This window comes from Cyanistes caeruleus, chromosome 7 (genome assembly GCF_971803275.1).
Source record: "Cyanistes caeruleus chromosome 7, bCyaCae1.hap1.1, whole genome shotgun sequence".
Taxonomy (NCBI): Eukaryota; Metazoa; Chordata; class Aves; order Passeriformes; family Paridae; genus Cyanistes; species Cyanistes caeruleus.
The window spans coordinates 14,655,907-14,680,786 of NC_141707.1; the positions used below are offsets into that span (position 1 = coordinate 14,655,907).

General features: G+C 42.8%; 3 protein-coding genes across 8 annotated transcripts; 2 read left to right on the forward strand and 1 right to left on the reverse strand.

Annotated features, from left to right (window-relative positions):
• The first annotated feature begins 297 nt into the window (after positions 1–297).
• Positions 298–9,289, forward strand: BZW1 (basic leucine zipper and W2 domains 1). Its single transcript, XM_023930813.2, has 12 exons — positions 298–441; positions 825–898; positions 2,425–2,601; positions 4,208–4,302; positions 4,549–4,614; positions 4,875–5,010; positions 5,574–5,683; positions 5,797–5,967; positions 6,225–6,371; positions 6,687–6,825; positions 7,665–7,787; positions 8,045–9,289. The coding sequence occupies exons 2-12, from the start codon at positions 835–837 to the stop codon at positions 8,074–8,076; spliced, it is 1,260 nt and encodes a 419-aa protein (XP_023786581.1). The 5' UTR covers positions 298–441; positions 825–834; the 3' UTR covers positions 8,077–9,289.
• Positions 9,290–10,109: 820 nt separating this feature from the next.
• On the reverse strand, positions 10,110–19,144 carry PPIL3 (peptidylprolyl isomerase like 3). 4 transcript variants are annotated; one of them, XR_015289111.1, is made up of 11 exons: positions 18,942–19,088; positions 18,215–18,264; positions 16,997–17,071; positions 16,131–16,224; positions 15,448–15,515; positions 14,942–15,060; positions 14,352–14,664; positions 13,982–14,104; positions 12,836–12,976; positions 11,497–11,696; positions 10,110–10,720 (listed from the first exon to the last, which is right to left on the reverse strand). XR_015289111.1 is itself a non-coding variant. In XM_086897291.1 (7 exons), the coding sequence occupies exons 2-7, from the start codon at positions 18,215–18,217 to the stop codon at positions 14,538–14,540; spliced, it is 486 nt and encodes a 161-aa protein (XP_086753417.1). In that variant the 5' UTR covers positions 18,218–18,264; positions 19,059–19,144; the 3' UTR covers positions 14,261–14,537. The 4 variants fall into 4 exon arrangements, 3 of the variants coding, with proteins under 3 accessions (XP_086753417.1, XP_086753416.1, XP_086753418.1); XM_086897291.1 differs by lacking the exons at positions 10,110–10,720; positions 11,497–11,696; positions 12,836–12,976; positions 13,982–14,104 and having other exon boundaries at positions 14,261–14,664; positions 19,059–19,144; XM_086897290.1 differs by lacking the exons at positions 10,110–10,720; positions 11,497–11,696; positions 12,836–12,976; positions 13,982–14,104 and having other exon boundaries at positions 14,261–14,664; positions 18,942–19,111.
• Positions 19,082–24,076, forward strand: NIF3L1 (NGG1 interacting factor 3 like 1). Of its 3 annotated transcripts, none has more exons than XM_086897221.1 (7): positions 19,082–19,210; positions 19,546–19,974; positions 20,675–20,837; positions 21,238–21,364; positions 21,719–21,857; positions 23,180–23,263; positions 23,715–24,076. In XM_086897221.1, the coding sequence occupies exons 2-7, from the start codon at positions 19,554–19,556 to the stop codon at positions 23,897–23,899; spliced, it is 1,119 nt and encodes a 372-aa protein (XP_086753347.1). In that variant the 5' UTR covers positions 19,082–19,210; positions 19,546–19,553; the 3' UTR covers positions 23,900–24,076. The 3 variants fall into 3 exon arrangements, with proteins under 3 accessions (XP_086753347.1, XP_086753346.1, XP_086753348.1); XM_086897220.1 differs by having other exon boundaries at positions 19,186–19,371; XM_086897222.1 differs by having other exon boundaries at positions 19,202–19,305.
• Positions 24,077–24,880: the final 804 nt, after the last annotated feature.

Here is a 24,880-nt window from a genome sequence, read left to right on the forward strand (position 1 = left end):
AACACACTGGATGTGTTTATGCTGTGTGCTGTCAGACCGACTGCCCTACAGCCTGAAGGTAGGATGAGACCTGTTGATTGCTAGTGAAAGAACCCGTGTTTAAACGGCAGTAGAGAAGGCCTGCGCTTCTAGAGCCCAGGGACTTCGCCGTGTGATGGGCACAGTTTGTAACCGATAGTCCTGTCCGCACAGACTACAGTATGCCACTGGCAGGCCACAGACAGCCAGCAGGCCGGCAGCACACGCGGCCCCGAGAGAACCTGTCCCGCTCTCCGCCCCTTCCCTCCATCCTCTCGGGCAGGGCGGGGCGGAGCGCGGCCCTCCCCTCTTCCTCTGGCGTCGGTTCCGCTCGCAGAGCTCTCGCTGCCGCCGCTCCTCGCTGCCGTTCCTGCCCGTCTCCGCTCCGGGCCGCTCGGGCATTTTCTCTCTGCCTTAAAGTCGGTGAGGAGACGGGCGCGGGTGGGGGGCGGCCGTCTGGGGCAGGCTGCTGCAGCCTGGGCCGTAAGGGCCGCGCCGCGGTGGAGGCCGGGGGAGGGAGGCGGTGTAGCCCTTCTCCTTCCCCCGCACCGGTACCCCGGAGCGGGGCAGTCTTGGCGCAGCGAAGGCACCGGCAGCTCGGGCCGTGCTGCGGGGCCGAGGGGCGAGAGGCGCGGACACCGCGGGCCCCGGCTCCGCCCTGCGGCCGCCTCCGCCCGGGGAGCCCGGTGCGTGCCGGGAGCCGGGCGGGGGCCGGCGCCGCCCGCAGCCGCGGGAGCTGGAGGGAGGAGCGGCGCAGCGCGGCCGCTGCCCGCAGCGTCCTCACGGGTGTCTCTGCTTCCTTGCAGGGTGTCTTTTATGAATAATCAAAAGCCGCAGAAGCCGACACTATCGGGCCAGCGTTTTAAAACCAGAAAAAGAGGTGAGTGACCGCACCGTGCCCGCTGCCAGGGCCGGCTGCCAGTGCTGTGTGTACAGTAAAACTCCGGTTTCTGTCAGTAAACAAACCAGTGCTTTCACGCTCTCACCATAATTTTTTTACATGAGACCATGCTGTGTGCAGTCTTGAGGGTGACTGGAATTTTCTCTGCACTAATAAAAAATATTTGGCAGTCAGAATTGTCACTGAACTTACTATGACAACCTTCGCTTAAAAGACAGTCATGCTAGAACTGTCCTGAGTATTTTTAGCCTGCAAACAGAAGGATCTAGTACCCCAGAATTACAGGGGAGCTCCAGCACAGGATTGTTGCAGGTTAATACGTACATCTAACATAGTAGGAATTTAAGTATTAGCTACTGGATAGAAGTTAAATTGTCCTCTTTTACATTTTTAAAAACTGACGGAAAAAACCCACAACAAAATCCCACAAATCCACCTACCCACCCTGTTCCCCTGTTAACATCCAAAGCAACCCTGAAGTATTGGATATGCAAAGGCTTGTCTCTACATGCAGTTACTTGCATAAGGACAGTTAGTGGCTGAAGAGGTGTGATGAGTAACTTAGTATTTTGGTGGATTTTTTTTCCAACATGAAGAGGAAGTAGGGACGCTCTTAGGGTTTCTGTTCAGTACGTTTTACTTGTATTCCAGCAGTGTTCCAGCTCTAACAGGCAGCTTTAGAGATGCTGTACATGCAGAAGCACACTTGGATTTATCCAACTTGTTTGAATGTCAAAGCACCTTGAAATTCTCTTGAATGCTAAGAGTTGATACTTGCATTGACACTGAATGCCAGTATGCGCTACTAGACTGCTAACAGAATTGGCTAAGGTGTTGTAGACAGCAACAAAATAAGATTTGCAGTTGAGTTCTGTTATCTTTGGAAGCTTTTCATCTCATGATTTCCATAATCTAAGGACAAATTGAGATGAGCAAGATTGAAGACCTCTTTAAGACTTTCTGTTAGTTACATGGGTGGATTTGTTGCATGTTGACTATGCTCTGCCTGCAGGAAAAACAAGGCAATGATGAGCTGATGTATCAGGTGTGTTCTGCTTAACAACAGTAAAGGATGCTAGCTAGATCTGCAGTTACAGTCCATTAAGTTAGCTCATATGTCTACATTTTCCCCAAGCAAGTGAGGAAAAGTCATTGCCTCAAACTCACTTAGCTGCAGGTTAAGAGGCGTTGTAGCCAAAAAGCAAATTGCCAGGTGATTGGGATGTGATAACGGTATGCAGTTTGTCAGTCAGAAGACTTCATCTGAAACAGTGGCCCAAAAAGCTGAGTAATGAAATCCAATGTACAAAATTATAGGGGCATGTATTAAAAACTGCCTTCCAGCATGAGTTAAGTCTCTGGTTTTGGAGGGAAAGAGTGATCTAACATGAGAATAAGGGTATACAAATCAAACTGAGAGATCATGGAAGCTTTATTAGAGCCAAGTAATGATCATCACAAAGAACTCTTAATGGAAATCTTATTTCAACACTTTTGCTTTACAGATGAAAAAGAGAGGTTTGACCCTACTCAGTTCCAGGATTGTATTATTCAAGGTTTAACTGAAACTGGCACTGACTTGGAGGCAGTAGCAAAGTTTCTTGATGCTTCTGGTGCAAAACTTGATTATCGCCGCTATGCAGAAACACTTTTTGACATCCTGGTGGCTGGTGGAATGCTGGGTAAGTCCCTTTGATGTGGCTGCTGTCAGCTTCATTCACTTAACTGCAAAAGCTCAGTCTTCTTTCAGTGTAAAATCTCTGCTAAAGAGCCCATTGAGTGTGTAGAACAGGGTTTAAGTCAATCTGTGGTAAACCGCCTGAGCAGTTACTTTGACTGTTAGTTACTATTTTTATTACCTAAAAATACTCTGTAGAACCTGCCTTAGTTTTACTTGAGTCTGTTTGCATTCCTTGAAGTTCAGATTTTACAAACTGCTTAGAAGAAAGTAGTTTGGATTTTTGGGTGAGGTGGGTGTGGTTGGTTTTCTTTGTTTGGCTAGTTTTTGTTGGTTGGGTTTTTTGTTTTTTGGTTTTTTACCAGGAGTAGATTTTGACTCTGGTCAATATCACTTCTAATGATAAGAGATGGATGAATTCTTGTTTCAGGTGTGTGGTCTGTGGTTACAAGACCAGTAGTTGCCCTGAAAGATTCTGACGTGATCCTATGATTTGTGCATCCTGCCTTGTTATTTTGGAAAGGAAACTTGTTTACAGAACAATCTGAAGTGCTTAGTCTTGGACATGCTATTACAAATTATTTGTTACTGACAGTAGTGAGATCATGGGCTCTAGCAGACATCAGGGAGTAAGAAATGAGAGGGCGGTCGCATCGGCAGAAAACAGGGACTGAGGAAGTGAAATGTAATGATGAAAAGTTTTGTAAACTCAGGTACACACTCTGTGTACAGAGCAAAGAGGAACAGATGCTCACCAACCAGCACATACTAATTGTTACCATTTGTGGGTTTACATTCAAGAGTTAACCAGTGCATCTTGTGTTAGGAAGTGTTCCTTCTAGGAATGAGGCTGCTGGGTAAGGCAAGAAGGCATTGCTGTGTTAATGGTGATATGGGGTGCTTTACTCCCTCTCTGTAACAGGTAGCTAAGAAGACCAGCTTTGATCTTCAGTCAGAGGAAGCCAGACTAAAAACTGACAACCTGTTTTCTTACCAGCTTCTAGTATTATTGCCAGAGATATTCCTCTCTGGTTTTAAAGTCATATTTCTGACTAATACATAACAAAGGATCCACTGTATGTAGAAAGGCACAGAAATCGATGTTCTGGAACTGAAGCTGGTGACCTGAATACACCTTCATTAGTGAAGCGGCCTAAATAAGTAAAAGTTTCAAGCTCATCTCTGTAGGACTGCATTTTGAACTGTGTGTCTCTACATGTTTCAGTCAACTGTTGTGTCTTACTCTGTCAAGTAAAAGGCATGAAGCAGCGCTGTTGCAGCACACACTTGGTGGAATTAAGCAGCTTCAGTGGCTTCCTTTAATGGAAGAGCTCATATGGCTGTTACCTTACTCATCTGGAAACAAGATGTGTTGTTAATCCCCTCAGCAGTAGGGGGCCAGGATAGATAAATGTTCAAATTTAAGCTGATTTTAAAGTCCTGGTGCAGCAGTGGAACAGAGGGAAATGTAGGGTGTCTGTGGTGATCAGTCATTGAGTTCATCGTGAAAGGACAATGTGTTGCATGTTATGGGTGTGGGAGTTCTGCTGTGGAGACTGCTCAGTGCTCTCACTGGGACTAACACTGCTAATGCTCAAATCCTCCTGCAGCCCCAGGCGGGACCCTGGCAGACGACATGACACGCACAAACGTCTGTGTGTTTGCAGCACAGGAAGACCTAGAAACCATGCAAGCATTTGCTCAGGTTAGTTATGAAATAAGGACAATTAAACTTAAAGCTGTTTAATGGTCAAAAATTAAACATTTGTGTAATTGTAAGTTAAGGTTAAAAGTAATGCATAGCTTTAAGTGTACTGGAAGTGGTAGAGTAGCAGTGTTCCAAGCTGTAAATGCTCTAAAGAGTTCAGACCTACTTTACTGAACTTAGTTTTTTTAAATTCTAATCAAATGATAGTTCGCAGAACAGATAATGTACTCTATGTCTTTATAGGTTTTTAACAAGTTAATCAGGCGTTACAAGTACCTGGAGAAAGGCTTTGAAGATGAAGTCAAAAAGGTATGGAGTGGTTTTTTTATCAGTAGACAAACAAACCTTCACATTCTGCTAGTTAATCACTTGTAGAAGGTTTACATCATAAAACGGATTATTAAAATACAGCCCTTGAAAGTTGTTCATAGAAGAACAGCTGGCTTGCATGACTACCAGTGACTAGTGCTTCTGCTAGCTTGATGAAACAAAAGTGTTTAAAACAGAGACAGTGGCCAAAGTTTAGTGAGGTGCTAGTTTTATGCAGCCCTTCTTAATTTTTCCTGCAGTTGCTGCTGTTCTTGAAAGGGTTCTCAGAATCTGAGCGGAACAAACTGGCCATGCTGACGGGTATTCTGCTTGCCAACGGGACTCTCAATGCATCAATTCTCAACAGTCTCTACAATGAGAACTTGGTTAAGGAAGGTAAGTGCGGCCCAGCTCCTCCCTTAGGAAGGGGAGACAACCATGACAAGTAGGTGGAAACTGTGATGACAGTACACCCTTGCAGCTCACAAGCTTCCTCTGGTGACAGATTGACTACAGGATTAGCAAAGGTAAAGGTGATGCCTCACAGCCTGGAAGATCTTGTTAAGACTTGAGAAAATGAGTTTCTTGAGAAAGCTTGTGTGTAGGACTTCCCTGCATGACACTGGGGACTGCTGTCACTAGTGTTGCCCAGCAGGGCACAACTGTATTTTGGAGAGGGACCTTTTAGGATGCAAAAGGTGTGTGATGTCTTTAGGTTGCTTCCTAAATTGCAGCAAGAAGAATTTAGTACAGGGAAGACTTTGTGATGCTGAGTGGTAGTCCAGTGTACTGGAGGATGCAGTAGATGGGCAGGGGGTAGGACTGCAGACTCTGCTGGGGATGCTTGGAAGCGCAGCTGCTGCTCTGAGCAGTCTGACAAACGAGGTACCCTGTACTCAGGCCTCATGGTTCCCTGTGTTTTGAATTTCACTAATAATAGAACTATTTTGACTGCACAGGTGTTTCTGCAGCTTTTGCAGTCAAGCTGTTCAAATCCTGGATAAATGAGAAAGATATCAATGCAGTGGCTGTCAGTCTTCGCAAAGTAAACATGGACAACAGGCTCATGGTGAGTACCACCAGAACTACTCTGCTGGTCCATAAGCCTGTGTGGACAGCATTTGCCAGTAAAGTACTCAACACACGTTTCTTTTGCAAAAGAGTTGTAAACTTTGTTTTCAGGAACTCTTCCCAGCCAACAAACAAAGTGTTGAACACTTCTCCAAATACTTCACTGAAGCAGGACTGAAGGAACTTTCTGAGTATGTTCGGAACCAGCAATCCATAGGAGCTCGGAAGGAGCTGCAGAAAGAACTGCAGGAGCAGATGTCACGGGGAGATCCATTCAAGGATGTAGGTGTTTGTAGACAAGGTGGAGGTGCTTTCTGTGCCTGTCTCTCTTTCATACTGAACTTAGCTCTCACTGGGAACTAAAATGAGGACTAAGGGGTGTTGATAGTAGCTTTGTGGTCTTTCTTTAATGTCCTGAATCCTGCTGTATGATTAAGGAAGTTCGCTGTCATTCTGAAACCTTCTGGGTTACCTTTAGAAGTTTTAATTTAGCTTAGTGCCATATGTGGCCTTTGTGCTGACTCTTACTCTCCTGGCAGATCATCTTGTACGTGAAGGAGGAGATGAAGAAAAACAACATCTCAGAACAGACTGTGGTAGCCATAATCTGGTCAAGTGTAATGAGCACAGTGGAGTGGAACAAAAAGGAGGAGCTGGTAGCAGAGCAAGCCATTAAGCATTTGAAGGTATTGTAACTTCAATATGGACTTCTGCACCCCTTAGGAAGAGCTTGGTTTTCCTTCTGTCAGCTCCCTTTTAAATGTTAAGGCTACAACCCTGCTAGTGCAGAGACAGAATGAGATGGGGAATTCTCCCCCGTGTGAGGGGGAGGCCAAGGGCCTGAGGCAGTGACTGCTGCAGAGCTGCTCTGGGGCGGGGCCAGTTTGCAACCACGGTTGCAAATTTCTAAGCAGTTGGCTGATGGAAACTGCAAAACCAGCTTTAGTCAGGTGGTAAATGTTAAGTTCTCTGTGTGTGCCAATCTTTTGTTGTTGTTACAGCAATACAGCCCTCTACTTGCTGCCTTCACTACCCAAGGTCAGTCAGAGCTGACTCTTCTGTTGAAGATTCAGGAGTATTGTTATGACAACATTCACTTCATGAAGGCCTTCCAGAAAATAGTGGTGCTCTTCTACAAAGGTAACTTCTGTGGGTTTGTAGTTTCAGGGGTTTTTTGAGGGGTTGGTTTTGGTTGGTTGGGTTTTTTAAAGCTGCTCAAACAGAATGCTTTGGTTCTGATAAATTCTTTAGGGGAGATCAGTGCTACAACATTGCTCTTCATAAGCTGAAGAATTTTCTACCTCCTGTTTGTAAAAATGCAGAAGTGCACGTGGTTGGCCTTTTGCACGTGGAGAAGTGCAAGACAAAAGATGGTGCCTGTCTACAGTAGATCTGCTTAAGAGTTGCAGGACAAAGCTAAATCTAGATTTTTAAGGCATTTTGTTAAGTTCTATGATAGTGTATTCTCCTTAGGTCTCTTAACATTGACTGTGAGCAGCTGAAGATTGAGACTACCAATGTGTTCTGGGCTGCTCTGGGCTCTTTTTTAAGTGTCTGATAAAAGGTGGTACTGAAAAACACACTGTGCACCTATGGAAACTTGTTAAACTGAAGACTCTATTGTACTTATAAAATTTAAAAAACACACCACAGGAAGTGCTTGCTTTGGACTTTAAAAGAATTTGCATCTGTTCTTAGCTGTTAACCTTTGCTTAGAGTGTGCCATCTCAAATAACTCTGAAACACTCCAGACTGTTAGTGGGAGTGAAAGTGCAGCTCCTGGATACAGTGCTGAGGAAACTCCCAGCATGAGAATCATCCAAAATGCGTGGTTCTCTGAATTTCAAAACTGAAGGCGCTCCTAGTGCAGGTCTGTCCAGCTGTACCCAGAGGAGGAGTACATGAGGGAGGAAGCAAAGGCTGCCAGTCAGGTTCTCAGCAGTTCTCTGTGTTAATGTTGCTCTTGCCCATCTTTACAGCTGAAGTTCTGAGTGAAGAACCCATCCTCAAGTGGTATAAAGATGCTCATCTTGCAAAAGGAAAGAGTGTTTTTCTGGAGCAGATGAAGAAGTTTGTTGAATGGCTCAAGAATGCTGAAGAAGGTAACCAGCAGCTTAGCTTAGAGAAGGAGCTTGTTAATTTTGGGAACCCTAATGCAAAAATGCTGTGTTTTGGAGTGGGGATGTTATTGCCTCTCTGAGACTAGTGTGCCCCCTCCCCTGGTCCTAGCTAGAAAAGCTTGCCAGGACAATCCATGTGGAGCCAATAGCAGCTGTTGTGCAGGCTGCAGGGCAGCAGCTGAGCTGGGGCTGGGAGGCTGAGCCACGGCTAGGCTGCTGATGAGGTCTCTCTGTTGCAGAGTCGGAGTCTGAAGCTGAAGAGGGTGACTGACCTGTGAAACTCTGGCCTCAGTAAAGCAAACAGGAGCTGTAGATAAGTGTCCATGTCTCATGCGTCCTTCTGATTCTTACATCCTACCTCCCTGTATCAAGCATGATATAAGGGCTCTCATGGCAATTTATTTTAACTGTTTTCTATAGTTAATGAAATACTGGATTTAGTTTTTAAAACCATGTTCAAGTAACTTCCAGGAGCTGTTAGATTTCACTCTTAACCTGCATTTGTCCTTTCAGTTACCTTCTACCTCCTGTATTTTCTACTGTAATAATGTAATTTAAGGCCTTCCACAGTGAAATCCACTTCATTTGTTGGGATTTCTGTCTGTATTGGAGTAGATGTGGTATGGTGAATGAGACTTAGGGCAATCTGCTTGCAAATTAAACTATGGAAAAGCCTGCCAAGTGAAGAGGCCGTCACTTGTGTGGCACTGCAGTCTGTACCACAAATAACCCCTGTCATAGGTGGTTGTCCATGTCCCCAAGTACTTTGTCATCCCTTTACCAGACTTCCAGCATAAAGCAATCCTCTATTCCACCTCTTGGGGAAAGCGGGAGCCCCACTGCTGGAAAGCAGCAGTTGTGGTGGCAGCAATTGGTTACCATGGTGGGGCACAGAGAGTGGCATCTCTGAGCCTGCTGGCTGTCACAGCTGGTGGCCTGTGTTCCTGAGAGGCTGTCAGGAGCCCTTGCAGCTCTGGGGGTGCCTTCCTTTTCCCTTTCCCTCGTGGAAGTACAAGCAGTGCTGTTCCACCCAGAGCTACCCAGCAGCTTTCTCGAGCCAGGCGCTTCCCCCAGCTGGGGAAGCAGGGGCAGGGGGAGCAGCTGCTTTGTGCTGCTCTGCAAATGCACAGTTGCTCCAACCTCAGGCAGCCAAAACTTTGCCCCTCCCTTTTGAGGTTTAGAGATTATTTTATGCTGGCAATTCACACACTAAACCAAACAACTTATCTGCTCCCAGAAACTTTAATTCCTAATGGAAATTCTCAGGACAGTTCAATTCAGAAAGATTGGGGGGTAAAAAAGTGGAGTCTATACTGTTGTAAGCTAAGAGTGAGCATTAACTGAAATACTGGTAACCAGAGTACACCTACTAAAGTAAATGGAAAAATTGGTCATCACAATGCAATCTGTTCAATACTACAGTGATCTTCCTTACTTTGTAACTTTTTTTTTTTTAAGCAAATAAAGGCCATCCTTACACTTAATGCCAAGGGCTGTCTCTGCTTCTTCCCTGAAAAGAAGACACCAGTGTCACTACAGGGTACAAAGCAGTGCACAGTCTTTTGTCTGATTCAAGGACTGTTGAATAAAATGTAATTAAAATAATACTTTCTTGCTGTTAGGGTGCTCTCTTGCATGTTAAAAGTGCTAACATCCCACAAGTTTGAAAACCAGGTTCATCTGTAAGTAAATTTTATGTCAATATTGGGGTAAGTATCCAAGAAGTCATACTAGAAAATAAGGCACTTATAACCAAATCAAAAGTCAGCACTGTTTAAATTTCTTTGGTCTGTGTGACTCAGCCTGCTTAGCTGCAGGAGCCTGTGCCCTCTTTCTACCTTTCAGTGGAGAGAAGAAAGGAAAGTGCTGCACAGTAAGAGCAGTGCTTGTTTGGGATATAATCCAGCATCTTCTGAAGCAGGTCAAAGAGATTCTTACAGTCAGAATCCCGGCATGATTCATGAAAATTGAATTCCTGAATTCCTTCATGAAAATAAAATAAACAATGAAATAGTATCTTAAAATTATGCTTAAAGCTTCTCACCTCAAAAGCATTTTCCTTGTCACATCTTAGCTTCAGTGGCTTACAGGAGGTTGATAAGTACCTGTCACCAGCATTTTGTTCATCCCAATCCAGCTGTCCTTGACAGAAAAATTTTCATTTCCTTTAGACTGTTTTTGTTACTCAAAATAATCTGTTTTGGCCCTTCAGTAGTTTACCAACATGTGTGTTTGCAGCTTGGGAAGTGATCTGGGAATACTCTACCAGAGCAGTGAGCTTCTCAAAGAGATGACGGGCCTTAAACCTAATCTGAAAACATTTAAATTAAACTATAGATGTCCAGGTACATAAAAATATAATTACCTGCTTTTCTTATCATGTGATATGGCAAAGGCCCCAGTTCCTTGCTATGGCTCTGAAGGGAAAGCCAGAGAGAGGAAGTTATCAAGAACTATTTTTCACTGTACCCTGCAACCAATAATAAGTTCCACATTAAGGAAAAAAGAGACTGTATTAATCTGTTTCCTAAAGTAAGGTAGAGTGTACTGGATTTTATCCCTTGAGTTTTTTTACTCTTGACCCTACTTTTTTTTTTTTTACTTTGTTGATTAATGTCAAGTTTCAGCAATATTGTCAAGATGACAAAGTTGAGGTATTTGAATTTGCTGATGGTGACAGATGAAGCAACATCTGTTACTAGCATGGCTTGTAAACTGCAAATGTTAAGAGAGTGATCCTTCACACCAAGCTGCTGCCAAAACGTTGACTGAAAGCAGTGTGTAAAAATGTTCTGTTCATACCGTTCCTTTGTGCCTCAATCTCTTTTCGGTTTGGCACCATGGAGGAAGGCAGCTGAAGTTCTTGCATAAATCATTGCCCTGAGTTCCTGCCTCTCCAGAATCTTCCCACACACCTGAGGAGCATAACAGATGCTGCATCATTCTAAAGTTCACAGTAACGCACAGGAAATAGTGCTGCTCCAAGGTAGCATTCCATGAGAATACACTGTACACATATGTATTTTTAAATAGTCTTGTGTACAAATTAAAATAGCCATCTTAAGCAATCAACATTAAATAACTTACATGAGTATTTGGCAAGAAGCTACTTTACACTGCCGTGGCTTAAGATCTTAACTTACAACTCCAATCTTTGGGTTTTTTAACAGTATAACAAAAATCAGAAAACCCACCCTGCTAGTGGGAAGACATCATCCATATTTAATTCTACAGATTTGTCAATGATACTTGAAAAAGTCAGTCTGGCATGACCCCCTTGCTATTTCAGTGACACTTAGTAAAAATCTAGTTTAAAAGCCTGTCCTTGGATTTTAGAGTAGGGGTTAAGCAAATGCTTGACATAATATAAATTCTGAAGGCATGAAAGTGATGCCCGTATTTTAAATGCTCCAATTAATGGTTAGTGTTCATTAATCTGCTCAAATATATTCAGTGAACAAATAGCAGGACCATGTTCTGTGGTATCACAAGCATATACAATAAAAATTATACATTTTTACCAAAGGAGATGGAATCCTAGCAAAAAACAGTCAGCTACTAATATGAGCTAAAGGAATAAACTTCTGTTAGCCATGGAATTCCACAGGCCCAACACTCAATTACTACCGTGAGATGAGAATCTACCTTCTTAAAATAAGAAAACAAACTAAATTAAAATTGGTCCTATCACCTGTGGAGGTTTAGAATTACTGTATTATAAAGTGTCTTGTATTTCCTTCTGCCACCAGCTGTCACTTCAGACCAGATCCCTCGGATCTGAGCTCCTCGGATGCACAGTGTCACATCCTTCCTTGGACTTGTGACTGCGAACTTCAAAACTGTCATTGACAACAGCCTCTTTCATTCACAGAACTGGTTTCTGAATCATTGCTACAAAAGAAAGATCCAGTAAATGTAACTAAAATAATTCTGTGAAAGCAGCTTTTTGTTTAAAGCTGCAAGACATCTTTCTTGAAATACCTTTAACTCAAAAATTAATCTGGCATCCCATGACCTGATCAGAATAATAAATTGTTAAAACATGCCTGCTGATACCAGAAGCTCAGAAGTTATTGACCTGGCAGGAGTTTCAGAAAGATGGTTGCAGCACATTTTCTCCTGTGCACTTCTGAATGGTGTCCCCTTTCTCTTCTTGGCATTGCTGCACCTTCTGCAAAGTGGTCTTCTATCCCTGCCAGCACCCTTAGTTTGACTGAAATTACCCAAGTGTAATGTAGATATTTTACTCTTTGAATTACATATCACAGACAATTAATTTTCAAGGCCATTAATTACCAAATTTAAACTATAATGAAGATTTTTTTCCTCAACATCCCAGGTTTTGGCTTTTTTCTCTGCTCCTCCTTTGAAGTTATTTTTTTAATTCAAGAATTTTTTAATTCAAGAGTTTTTTTCAAGTTAAGTATTTTTGATAGGGGAACTTAAACTTGTAACCTTCTCCTTAAAAAAAGCCTTTTAAAGACATACCGTGGCTGCGACACTCCTGCCAAGCTACTCGGGCCCCACTGCTGCATTATTTTAGGAAGAAGAAAGGCTTTTGTGTGCTGAACAAGGGCAAATATTAAGATTTCAATTAAACTTTTCCATGGGAGACGACAGAACTCGGGTTAGCCCACAGTTAGTTAGTTAGTTAGCTAGCGCCCCATGAGGAAAAGCGGCCTAACTCACTACCCACCCGTCTTTTACTCCCGTTTCAGCCCCAAGCCGAATGCAGCGCCTCAGGCCGGAGGTCGGCGGGCGCTGCCGGCCCCGGGACGCCCCCGGCGGGCGGAGCGAAGGGGACGCGGGCCCGGCCCCGAATGTCCGCGGGCCCCGAATGTCAGCCCCGGCGAGAGGCTCCGCGATGGGCCCAAGCGGGGGCTCCGGGAAAGGCTCTGGCCCCGGCACAGCGGGCGAGGCCATTTTCTGCCCGCCCGAGCAGGCGCACAGAGAACATGGCGGCCTGAGGGGGGGCGGGGGATCGTGGGGGGCGGCAGGGACTCCGAGTTGGGAAATTGTTCATTTCTTACCCTGCTGGCGAGGCTGTTTGTCGTCTCTGTACTGCCCTGGACGTGGTTAGTGGTCCTCTGGAATCAGCTTCCCATATGGAGGAGTTTGTCACTGTTCGAAGTTCATGCACCATTATTTTCTTCCTGCCCGCTGCTCTCCAGCTTAGACCAAGTCCAAGAAAACAGAAGGAATACAATTTTGAAAAGTTTGTTTGTAATTTTGTCCCAATAGGACCACTCTCCTTTCAATACACAACGTAAGGGAAAAAAAAATAAATCTACATTTAATGTGTATCCTCCAGAGAGCAAAATACTTGGTGCTGCCATATTTCATGTTTCCTATGTAACAGCCTTTTTTTTCTGGGGAAAAAAAAAAAAAGAAAAAAAAAAAAGACCTAAAATTGTTTCCAGTTCAGTGCAATTTTAAATTATTAGTTATTTACAGTTCCTTTGCACTGTAGGAAACTTCCCAGTATGTCATTCCTCATGCATGTAACATGGATGTATTACACTAAAATATGTTAAGTCTGGAACAAGGGCTGGGGGCTTAAAACAACATTCCATGAAGAATACAGAAACTTTGTATCCTCAAGCAAGGTATTGATCAACTCTTATTAACACCTCAGTAATCTGTACCTGGCATACCTTTGCCTTTCTCTTGCAAATGAGCTCCCATTATTTTAAGAGGCCAACTCTCAAAAGGGGAAATAATGGTCTGAAGCAGACTGCAAGTCAGCTGGACCTTAAGCCTCCCAAGGATTACAAAGCATATATATATATGTATGTGTGTATGTATATGTATGTGTGTATATGTGCATATATGAGTGCGTATATATGATGTGTGTGTGTGTATATATAATGTGTGTGTGTGTATATGTATACATATAAGAACGGGCTTTGCTAAGGGATGCTCACTGAGTGGAAAGAGGACTGGGGGAAGAAGTCCAAAATACCTCTCTTATCTGTTCAACATTATGTGACCAAAGCCTTTTTGGCAGTGCTCTTTGTTGTGTTTACCCCCAAGTCTTTGTGCAAAAAAGTGATGAAAAACAAGTTACAGTTTTCCATGTTACCTAGTTTGAATAAACAGCTATGTAAGGACAGAAACACTTACTCTTTCATAGCAATAGTGTTGTACCAGAAGCAGAAGAAATTATTCTCATCTACCTTTTGGGGAGGCTGAAGAGGTTATCATTCCAACTCAGCAGCACAACAGCAAACACTCCTCTAAATATGTTCTTTAATCTTCTGGGAGGGAAAGGTTTCATCTATCTATGACACTGTTCTCACCTAGGGGAAAAAATTGCGTATCTTACTTTACTCTTTTGAGAAAACTGAGTAAAGAAAAAGACACTACAAGAAAGTTTCACAAAGCTGGTAGCATGAAGTTATAGCAAAGGATATTGCTTTAACATAACATCACTCAGATAATGCAAAAACCAAAGATTAGGGAAAAAAATAAAGGTTTTTTTTTTTATTTTACAAGTATAAAAAACAGTGTTTAAAAATCAAAATGCTGGAAGATACATTGGAAAACCTGGCTTCTGAAGTGCAAGACTTCTCTGTGACAACTCCCCAAACAATGTCACAGCTCCTGAAAATTCTGCATTCAATGAGCAAATATATAATCCAGCAGAAATAACCCTTCTTGATGGCTCTTTAAACCCCATGATTTGGGAATGATCTGACCAGTCTCTGAAGAATGTGTTGAGGCATTCTGTGGCTACAGAGCAAAAGGGTTGGCATGAATTGTAATGTCTTTAATGCGAACATCATTAAGAGGTCGATAGGTTTTCTCATTCACAGGCAGCTTCTCCAGCTCATCCAGGGTCTCCAAGCCATCAATAACTCTGCAAGAAAAACAGAAGTGCTGGAAATTGCCTTCTAATAATGATTTAAATTGCACAGTTGAGATATCTCAAAACACTTCATAGTTAAGTATCACCAGGCAATGACTTTGCAAGCAAATTATACAAAATAAGACAACCAAAACATTTTACATGGCAAATAATGTATTTTGAAAGGAAATATTAAGCATCCATGACAGAAGTTCAAGCATTTGCATGTGCCCTGAAATACTCAGATCCCTCACACACACTGACAGAGAGGTACAGTTGAATCACTTACTTTCCGAACACCGTGTACTTCATGTCCAGGTGTGGCTGTTTGCCATAAGTGATGAAGAACTGCGATCCATTGGTGTTGGGACCATTGTTTGCCATGGAAACTACCCCACGGACACTGTGCTGAACAAGAGGAAAAACCTCAGCATGAATACACCTCTGAAACCAGGACTAACCTGTGCAAAGTGCTCTATGACTTAGAGCTCCTCCTCAATACCATGATTAAGAATAAATCTTGGTTGCTAATATATTCTATCACAATCAGTAATTAGCTCCTCAAAATGGGTCTTACAGTGAACAATTACTTCTTTGCCTTCAGTGCATGAGAAATGCCATCAGAAATTCTTTTTAGTTCTGTTTTCGGTGATGAAAACCCTCAAACCTAATTTGCCAAGCACAGAAATTCCTGTTGCTATTTTAATAATAAGCTATTGTTCTCCAACCAAGAGAAAATTTTTGTAGAGAAAATTCAGATGAAAACATAAGTGCATATTGAGAGCACAGAAATACCTTTAGATATTCACTGAATTCATCTTCAAACTTCTTGCCCCAGATGCTGTTGCCTCCTTTCCCAGTGCCTGACAAAGAAGCACAACAGTAGAAATTACTGGATTTTCAGACTGAAAAAATCCAGAATTATGTTCTGTTACAACATTTTGCAACAAAGACCCTAGACAGCCTGCAATTAGCTTGAGGCAGGTTATTGACACTGCCCTGAGAGATGATTCCAAATAAGGAACCTATTAAGTAGCAGAACAAAACACTGAGGTATCCTCAAATTAAATTCAGTATGAGTAGGAACAGACACAACTGAATCAGCTTTTCTCCCTAACAGCTGACACCTGGGACATTTTCCCCAAATGCTTTAGATGCAGCCTTTCAGGCAGAACCCACACAAAGCACAGAAGCAGCTGCTGCTACTTAAGTCAACAGAACCACTGTATTTAGTGCAAACAGCTGGTCAAACTCAAGTTTGTAGAACCCATGATTACTTTAAACTGGGATAACACCTGCACTTCTGTAAGCCCACCACAGAAAACTAATCATAAAAACCTCTTATCAACAATACAATAACTCTTACATTTTCACTTTACTTACATTTTGGTTTTAATACCTATAATTCCTTTTCATTTCCTTACATTTTATTTTTATGTGTATTTTTTCCATAGAAAGACCCAGGCAGAAGAATTTACCTAATGGATCTCCTGTCTGAACCATGAAGCCCTTTATATTTCGGTGAAATACGCATCCATTGTAGTAGTTACTAGCACAAAGAGCCAGGAAATTCTACAAAAATCAAACAAACCTTATTAACAACAACAGAAAACCAGTATTATCTTACTAAAATGACAGCATTGGCAAGAAAAATGCTTTAACGTCTGCTTTGCTTTGTGACCATGTGAATTCCACAGAGTATGCAGCATAGTCATAAACAAATCGTATCTAATAAACTCATTTCATAGTGTCACACACACAAAGAATAAAAAGCTTTCAGTGCAAGGTTCTCTGGCTTGAGGAACAAACAAGAAGCATAAGACATCCTCTCAAGTATCATTCTCATTCAGCAATTTTATTTTACACATGTAATTTTGTAATCAATAACTTAATGCCTCAGCTTTTTCATCAAAATAAATTAAATTTATTTCAATTTCAGTTTATTGCAAAAATTCCAAATTTGGGTCTCTGACAAACTGAGTGAGTCTCACTCTTTTAAACTAAAATCGAGTCTCTGAGGATATGAGTAAACCCATGGAAATTTGGGAATCCCATGCTAGGTGCTGTATTGCCCCTTAAAGGACACTTTGGGAGATGCTGGAACTTCAAGAGAAGGAGCCCTTAAATAAACCTTATCAAATGAGAAACAGGCATCAAACTCTAGGCAGTATGACAGAGTGCACAAGTTCTATGAGTGGAACAGACACTGCACCAGTTTAAAATGTTGGTATTCATTACAAGAAAAGGTGAAATTGCAAAAGCCACTTCACCTCCTTCACAGTCTGCACTGTTCCTAGTACTTTGTTTCACCACTAGGCAATCCTACTCCTGGTACTTGACTTACTTCACAAGTCTTTGGAGTACGCTCACAGAACAGTTCAATTTTAATATCTCCCACATCAGTATGCAGCGTGACAGCCTGAGAAAAAGGCAGAAAACAATAACTAAATCAGCAATAAAATATTCACAGACTCTGTTTTATTTCCCAGCCCCACCAAGAACAAAAGCAAGTTTGCACTGCATATAATCACTGTTTCAACATTTGGCCATAAGCAAAGCTACTGTCATGAACCAGCCACATTTCCAGAACAATCACCAGAAAGCACTCAGTTTCATTTAGTTTTAGGACAAATCCAGTTTGCCATGGTAATGCTGCATATGCTGTTACACTCCAGTATTCATTATTCATTTGCAAACAGGACCTACTCAGTCATTTGAATGTAAAGGTGAAGAATCAAGGTTATATCTATTTTAGATGGTGCACACACCTCACTGCTTTACAGAGGAGCAGCTGATGCCTTTTGATTGATAAGGCTAATTCTGAATGGCAGCATATATAATGTGCTTCACAGACAAGTAAATCTACAAATTAATTTACTTTTCTTAAGAATTTATAAGTTACCTTCATAAAATTTAAAATCAGTTACCCAGTGACTTAAGCAAATTTATCTCTACATGGAAAATATGTCACAGTGCTTCTATGGGAAGTGCTAAACTACGCAAAACCAATTACTGTAGGGATAACTGCAAAACTAATAAAAATCAGCATCATGTTGATACTGACATACTGCTCCAAAAGTGTACAAGGAGACAGTTGCCCACAATGTCCATGAAGATGCTAGAAGGTGTATGAACAGTTTAAGACATTTAAAAATATTTAAAACAGTTTTATCTCTATTTCTTGAATTGTTAAACTTTTAAAAGCCTGTGAGTGCAGAGGTTTGCATATGCTGAAGAAGAGGTATGTTTTTGCAACTAGACTAATGCTTCTTTGGCAAAAGAAACCAAACTAGATTATCAAATACATGCCAAAAAAGAATTAAAATCTGGGATCTCTAAAGTGAAAGAATAATTATGTTTTAGACTGATATAAATCAACCTGCTTTCCTTTTCACAGTATCTTTTTATAAATTTTAAATGAAAACCCTGAACTTCTAATGACAAATTCCTCACAGCATCAGAGTAAAACATGTAATCCTTTGAGATGGAGAGCAGCTATTTGCTTTCCAAGAGATGACCATTTCAGAAAACAAAAATATATAAAATCTGCTTTTATTCTTACCATGCCTGCTTATCAAAAAAACCCGAGGTAGCCTTCGATACAGCGATTTCCTGCAAAGACAACATATGAAATCTGTTGCATTTTTTTTTTTGCCAATCTCCATTTGTTTTTAATCCTAAAATATGTGTTGATTACACACTTTTACGCCACACGGTTCTACGGTGCCATTCCAGTGACTCTGTGGTTAATTTTTTGCATTAAGCAACTACTACATAAAGAATGAGAAATTAGTAGAAAAAAGACCACTTAGAGAAAAGGGAAGAGGGCAAAAAGCACTCTTTCCTAGGATGAAAATTTATACTAAGCAATCAGTTTTTGCAAATACTATGGCATTTACTAGAATAGTAGATGGCAGAAATTCATAGGTAAAAGCCACTTGCCAGTACCTAACAGAAGTGTGATTTGGGGCCAACTCGTGACAGCTGTGAGTGCCTGCAACAGACAGGTACCTGCACCCGAGCCCAGGAACAGACGTTTTAAACCTTTGAAATACTTTCAAATCAAGCGCTTAGAGTGACGGTAACAAAACCGCGGCTGCGTAGAAGCCGACAGATTTACGCGCTATTATCTCCTCTACACACCCGCCCTCGCCGGTGAAGCCCTGCAGAGCCCAGGGAAGCGCCAGCCCCGTGTCCCCACCTCAGCCTACCGGCCCCCGGCCCCCCCTCACCCACGGCAGCCGGAGCTCCCTCCCTGCCCGCGGTACCGCCACTGAAATACCGCGTACAGCATGTGGGCTCCGCTCGCCGCCCGGCTCCTCCAGCGCCGAGCCCCTGCCCGGCGGCACCGCCCGCCCGCCCGCCGCGCTCGGACAGCGCTGGAACCTGCCGGGGCTGATATAGACCCAGCCCCGCGCCGGAGAAGCGGCTGCTCTCCCGCGGCCCTCAGCTCGCTGCCGGCACCACCGAGGGGCCGCCCAGCCCCGCTGAGCGCGGCGGAAGAGGCGGGGCCGAGCGCAGGCCCCGCCCCGCAGCGCCGGCCCTGCTCGGGCGGGAGGTGAGCGCGGTGCCGGCCCGGCCGTGCCCCGAGGCCGCCGGCCCCGGTCGCTCCCCACCGCGAGGAGCGAACGCCTGTGCGGCCGGGCTCCGCGGGTCGGATGTGCCGCGGGAAGGGGAATGAAGCTCGAGCTCCGCGCGTTTGGTGCAGGGCACGGGGCGGTGTGTGCGGGGCGGGAGCCCCAGGGCGGGGAGGGCTCTCGGTACCGGCTGGTACCGGGGATGGGCGGGCGCACTGACCGGCAGTGGGGCAGCCTCCGCAGCCCGAGCGGTCGTGGCTGCTGTTTGGCCGATGGGTTCCCGAGGCTCACGGCGCCCTGTGTTTGCCCCTCACAGATCCCCGCATGCCGCTGCCTGCCCCGCCGCTGCTCCGCGTCCGTGCCTTGGGCCGCCAGCCCGTACGCGCCCTCATGAACCTCCGGGAACTCGTTTCTGCCCTGAACGACTTCGCAAACCCCGCTCTGGCTGAAAGCTGGGACAATGTGGGATTGCTGGTGGAACCAAGTCCTCCCCACACCGTGAACACCCTTTTCCTCACTAACGACCTCACTGAAGAGGTGATGGAAGAGGCAGTGCAGAAGAAAGCAGACCTCGTTCTTTCTTACCACCCTCCTATATTCACACCTCTCAAGCGAGTGACATGGAAAACCTGGAAGGAACGGCTGGTGGTCCGAGCCCTGGAGAACAGAATCGGGATTTATTCTCCTCATACGGCGTATGATGCCATACCTCACGGAGTTAATAACTGGCTAACAAAGGGACTCGGTGAGATTCTGTTAAGAACAAACAAGTTAAAATTATTAAAGATGTATACTATTTTAGGTGGGATCTTTCATCATTTGCCTTCTAGCTTTTACAGGTGTGATTTGAGGACTGTTTCTATTTTTCCTAATTTTTTATAGTAACCTTAAATACATTTCAGGAAATTTATCTTGGTGATGTATACCAGGTAACAAATACAAGAGGGTATTTTCAGGTGCATGACTCTACTACTGGATCTATCTGGAACTGGTGGAGCATATTTTTTGTTCACTGTGGTTGCAACACTGAGACCCACTGACTTTAAGTCACCACCTTTAATGTATAAAGTACAAGATCTCAGTGTTTGCAAAGTATTTAAGCTATGTGAAATTATTTTAGATTTTTATCCTGTATTATGATTCACAAATGTCTTTTCCAGCCTGTCATACAAACCAGAAACTTCTTCTGGTTTTGTACAATCATTAGAATAAAACTGATGGTGTTAAAGTTGGCAAATAATAAGCATCCATCAGCTTCTCTGGACTTAAAATAGACTGTGCCTAATGGAGACAGGAGAATAAAAACCTCACAGCTCTGGTCAGAGAAAAAGGATTTGAGTGCAAAATTTTTATATTTGTGCCACATCTCTTTAAATTAGGTGCTAAATCACTGTTAGGATACTTACCCTGCTTTATAAACCAGCAATCTTTTACTGTTCTCTCAGGTGCCTGTACTTCTGTCCCACTGCATCCATCAACTGCGCCGAACTCTCCAACTGAGGGCACTCACCGGGTTGAGTTCTGTGTAGATGCTGAGCATCTGGATGCAGTGCTGTCCAAAATCAAAGACATCCCAGAGATCTCTTGTCTCACTACTCTTCCAGCTAGGTATCTGCTCCTCTCTCTTAATGTTGTATTCTTTCTGTTGTTTGAAACAATAAGTTGCTGTATTTTACTGTTCTAATAATTTTGTTCCTCTGTGCATTGCTGCTGTATTTTTCAGCAACAGAACAAGAAACTTAAGGAATAATTGTTCCTTTCTGGTCAACCTGTGTCATGCTGAATGGTAATAGCAACTCAAATCTAGCATCACATAGATGAGGAGTGTTAAAGAAGAGTATTAACAGGAAATTTAATGACAGTTGAGTTAAATTGCCATATTTGTTTCTTCAAAGATATAATAATAATGATAATGCCAAAATTAATAATTATGATGCTGTAATATAACAGTTACAATGCCAAAATTTTATCTGGCTTCTTAACAAGCACCAGGCATGTCTTTCCTCAGGGTTGAAGGTGAGGAGCAAACACGAGTCAGTTTGAACTGCTCTCAGAAAGCCCTGCCGGAGGTGGTGGCATTATTGTCCCAGAACAGCCTTCTTTATCACAAGACTGAGATTCTCTTACTACAAAAGGTAACAAAATCACAAAATTACTTCCTGTGAATGTATTACTTGTGTGAGCTGAGTACCCTAAACACTGAAATGCAGTACTCAGCTTTCCAGTGCTCTGAAATACTGGCCTATGAAGATTTGAAGCCACACACGTTTTCCAAAGCAATGAAACCATGTGGTCTGTACCAATTCTTGAATCAGCTCCAATAGCTGGTGTAGTTCATATGCTAAATTTGAGAACATCACATACATACATTTTTATAAAGTTCAGTGATGTTCCTGCAAGCCCAATATATTCATCCTGTTATGGTGTGGAAAGCAATGCAAGCATCTGGAATCAGCTTTTTAACAGTAATTTTAATTTTTTTTTTTCAGCCTCTTCTTCCCCATACAGGAATGGGACGCCTGTGCACCCTGAGCGAGCCGGTCTCCTTGTCAGACATAATCGAGCGTATCAAAGGTCACCTGCAGCTCCCCCATGTCCGCGTAGCCGTGGGAGCAGGCAGGACACTCGGTAAATGGGCCAGCAAGCCAGACTCCTGCTAGGACTGGCACTGCAGGAACACAGGGAGCATGAGTGTCTGCAGGACACTGGGAAACACTGCTGCCTTTAACAGGTTTACTTGCAAGAACTAGGAAGCGCTGTTAAGAAACAGCATCTTAGAATTTACAGGCATATGAAAAGAATCTCATGTGTGTTTTAATGGGTTTCTATATTACGCTGGTTGATGTAGTGAAGAAGGGACAGCACAAGTTGAATGAAAGATACCATTTTTTGTAATTTATATAATGACTAAGATTTTTTTTCCTGACCAGGATATCGGGCACAAAGGTGTACTGTTTCATTGTGTGCTCCCTTTTCTGACTGAATGTTAGAATTCAGAGCACTTAGAGTAAGACACTTTATGGTATCATTATGAACACAGAACCGTGTCAAAGATAAAATAAAGGTGAACTACCTCCAACAGTGGGGTCATTAGTAAGATGTGGGGTACACATCCTCTTATCCCAGCTACTTATCCTAATGTCCAAGGAGCACAGCTAGTAGAATTTGTGGAAGTAAATTTGTTGAGAGCCCTTTGTAACTTAGGAGGCAGAAATCTTATTGGACTGACAATTGCAGTAAAAATCCCCAAACTACTTCAAAGCCTTTTTATGGTATGGAATCGAAGTGGTGTAACTCCACTTAAATCAACAGTAATTGCAAGGCAACATACTGTAAAACCTTAACAGATTTTGAAAATTCCCTGTGTTGTATGTCCCCTCTCCTTAGTGAATGCAATGTATATGAAGAATTAAAATTCATGTCACTGTCATATATGTAATAGCTTGGAATTAGCAATCACAGCAAATGGACAATTTTTATTGGCATGGAGTGGCTTTCAGCTTTTGCTTTAAGACTGGCCTTCTAAGTGCTAGAAGTTAGGAACCAGTATATCTCAGAGGCAAAATGCTGCCTTAGTGGCATCATTAGCTGGGAAACTAATGTTGGTGGAACACAAGAGTCCTGGAAAGAGTAGGGGCCTATTAAAGAGTTCAGAAAACTAACTAACACTTCACTAGGAGAAAGGTTACCAGCAGCCAGCCTCTGTGCTGGAGTTTTCTGCGAAGTTTCCTGCCCCTTGAAAAAAATCCACCTATCACAGAGGATTTTGCTGTATTGTCAGAGGTGTAATAGGCCTATGACTCTTTCAAACTGACAGATGTGTCTCTTCCTTCAACAAATTTACATTTACTCTAGAATCAAGGTAGTAGTTAACCGAAACAGTTACAAGCAATACACACATGAGAGTTGAAAAAAAGAGAAGTTTAACTGTGGCACCTTGTATCCTGCAGAATCACCAGTGAAGAAAGCTGCTCTGTGTGCTGGTTCAGGGAGCAGTGTCCTGAAGGGAACAGAAGCTGACCTCTATCTTACAGGTAACAGACTGCTGTTTCATTAATTTTATAAAAAAAGTCATTTGAGACAAAAACAAACAAATGCCATGCATTCTGTAGGAATCACTGCCCCTTCTCCCCATTATGTGCAGTCCTGCAGAGCTGACCCTCAGACTGCCCAGCTGCTTTCCTCCATCCTCTTACAGACCACTCTGAGTTTTTTTATTTTCTGCCCGATGGGCAGAATTTACAACTATTCAAAGATGGCAAGGAATTTCTGTGGTTTGACTCAGCTGCATACTGGGATATCAGGACCCTGCAGCAGGAGTGTTCCATGTTCCTGCTGAGCAGGTGGTGGTGCATTTCTGCTTCTGGCCTATAGTCCATCACATCACCACAGCTTTCACCTGAGATACTCCATACACTGCAGAGACCTGGTTACCTGAACTGTGCCATTAGTGATCTCCGTGACATTTCTTTCTCAAAATGGCAGGAGAGATGTCCCACCATGACGTGCTGGATGCAGTTGCCAATGGGATAAGTGTTATTCTGTGTGAGCACAGTAACACTGAGCGAGGCTTCCTGTCAGAGCTGCGTGACACACTCGCCATTCACCTACAGAACAAAATCAACATCATTGTGTCTGAGAAAGACAGAGATCCTCTCCAGGTGGCATAGGGGGAGGAAACTGGAGAGAGAAAATTAGTGTTATCTTGCACAGACCTATGCAGCTGCAGAGCTTAATGAAGGTGCTTTCAATTGGTCCAGTACAGAATGATTGTACTGTATGGTCCCTCAAAGTCTGAGGTATATTTTGTCATGTCAGAAAATAAATGCTTGTTTCAGAATGCCAAAGGCTCATTTACTCAGTTACTGAACTGTACTTGAATAAATTTACTGTTACTGCTTAATGTTATTAAGATACAGTTGATAACCATGATACTTAAGGATTGGTTTGGGTAAAATACATAAAACCTGACTTTTATCTGCAGATTTAAGCTTATGCAGCAGTTCTACCCTACTACAGTTATGTCAAATCATGTCAGTGCAAGTCACTGATGTTTTACCTAATAAATTTCAGAAATAGTGGTTAATGAAAGGATGGAGATGTTTGCATTAACAATTATACTAAGGCACCACTCAGATGCAAATAAATAGAGAACCCAAAGCAAGTCGTTGGTACTAGTTGCACAATCTACCACTAATGCAGCTTTAAGGCTTTTCAGAAGAGGGACTCTCAATTAAAAAAAAAGCTTTGTAAGGTTGAAACTGAATTCCTTAACAAAGCTGTAAATTCATGTGCCTTTGTTACTTTCTTTTTTAAAAGTTTCCATAACTGTGGCTTTTAATTACAGGGTTACTAAAACCAAACGAAGTAGTATTTTCACCACTGATAATGAGTTTTATTTTCCAAGTTAGTTTTTTCTGTTGGGATTTTTTAAGAAAAACAAATCTCACTGTTGTATACTCTGCCATCTCTGGATGGTAAGTATTTCATTACAAATTTGTAAAGCTCTTAGCTCTATCCTTTTAAGTTAATAAAAGTGGCTCATCAAGCAATGTCTCTATCTAATAGGAATCTCTAATAGGAATCTAATTGCATGTCTTGTTCCACTTAAATCTAAGTGGAAAGAGATGACTGGTTTATCTGAAGCTACC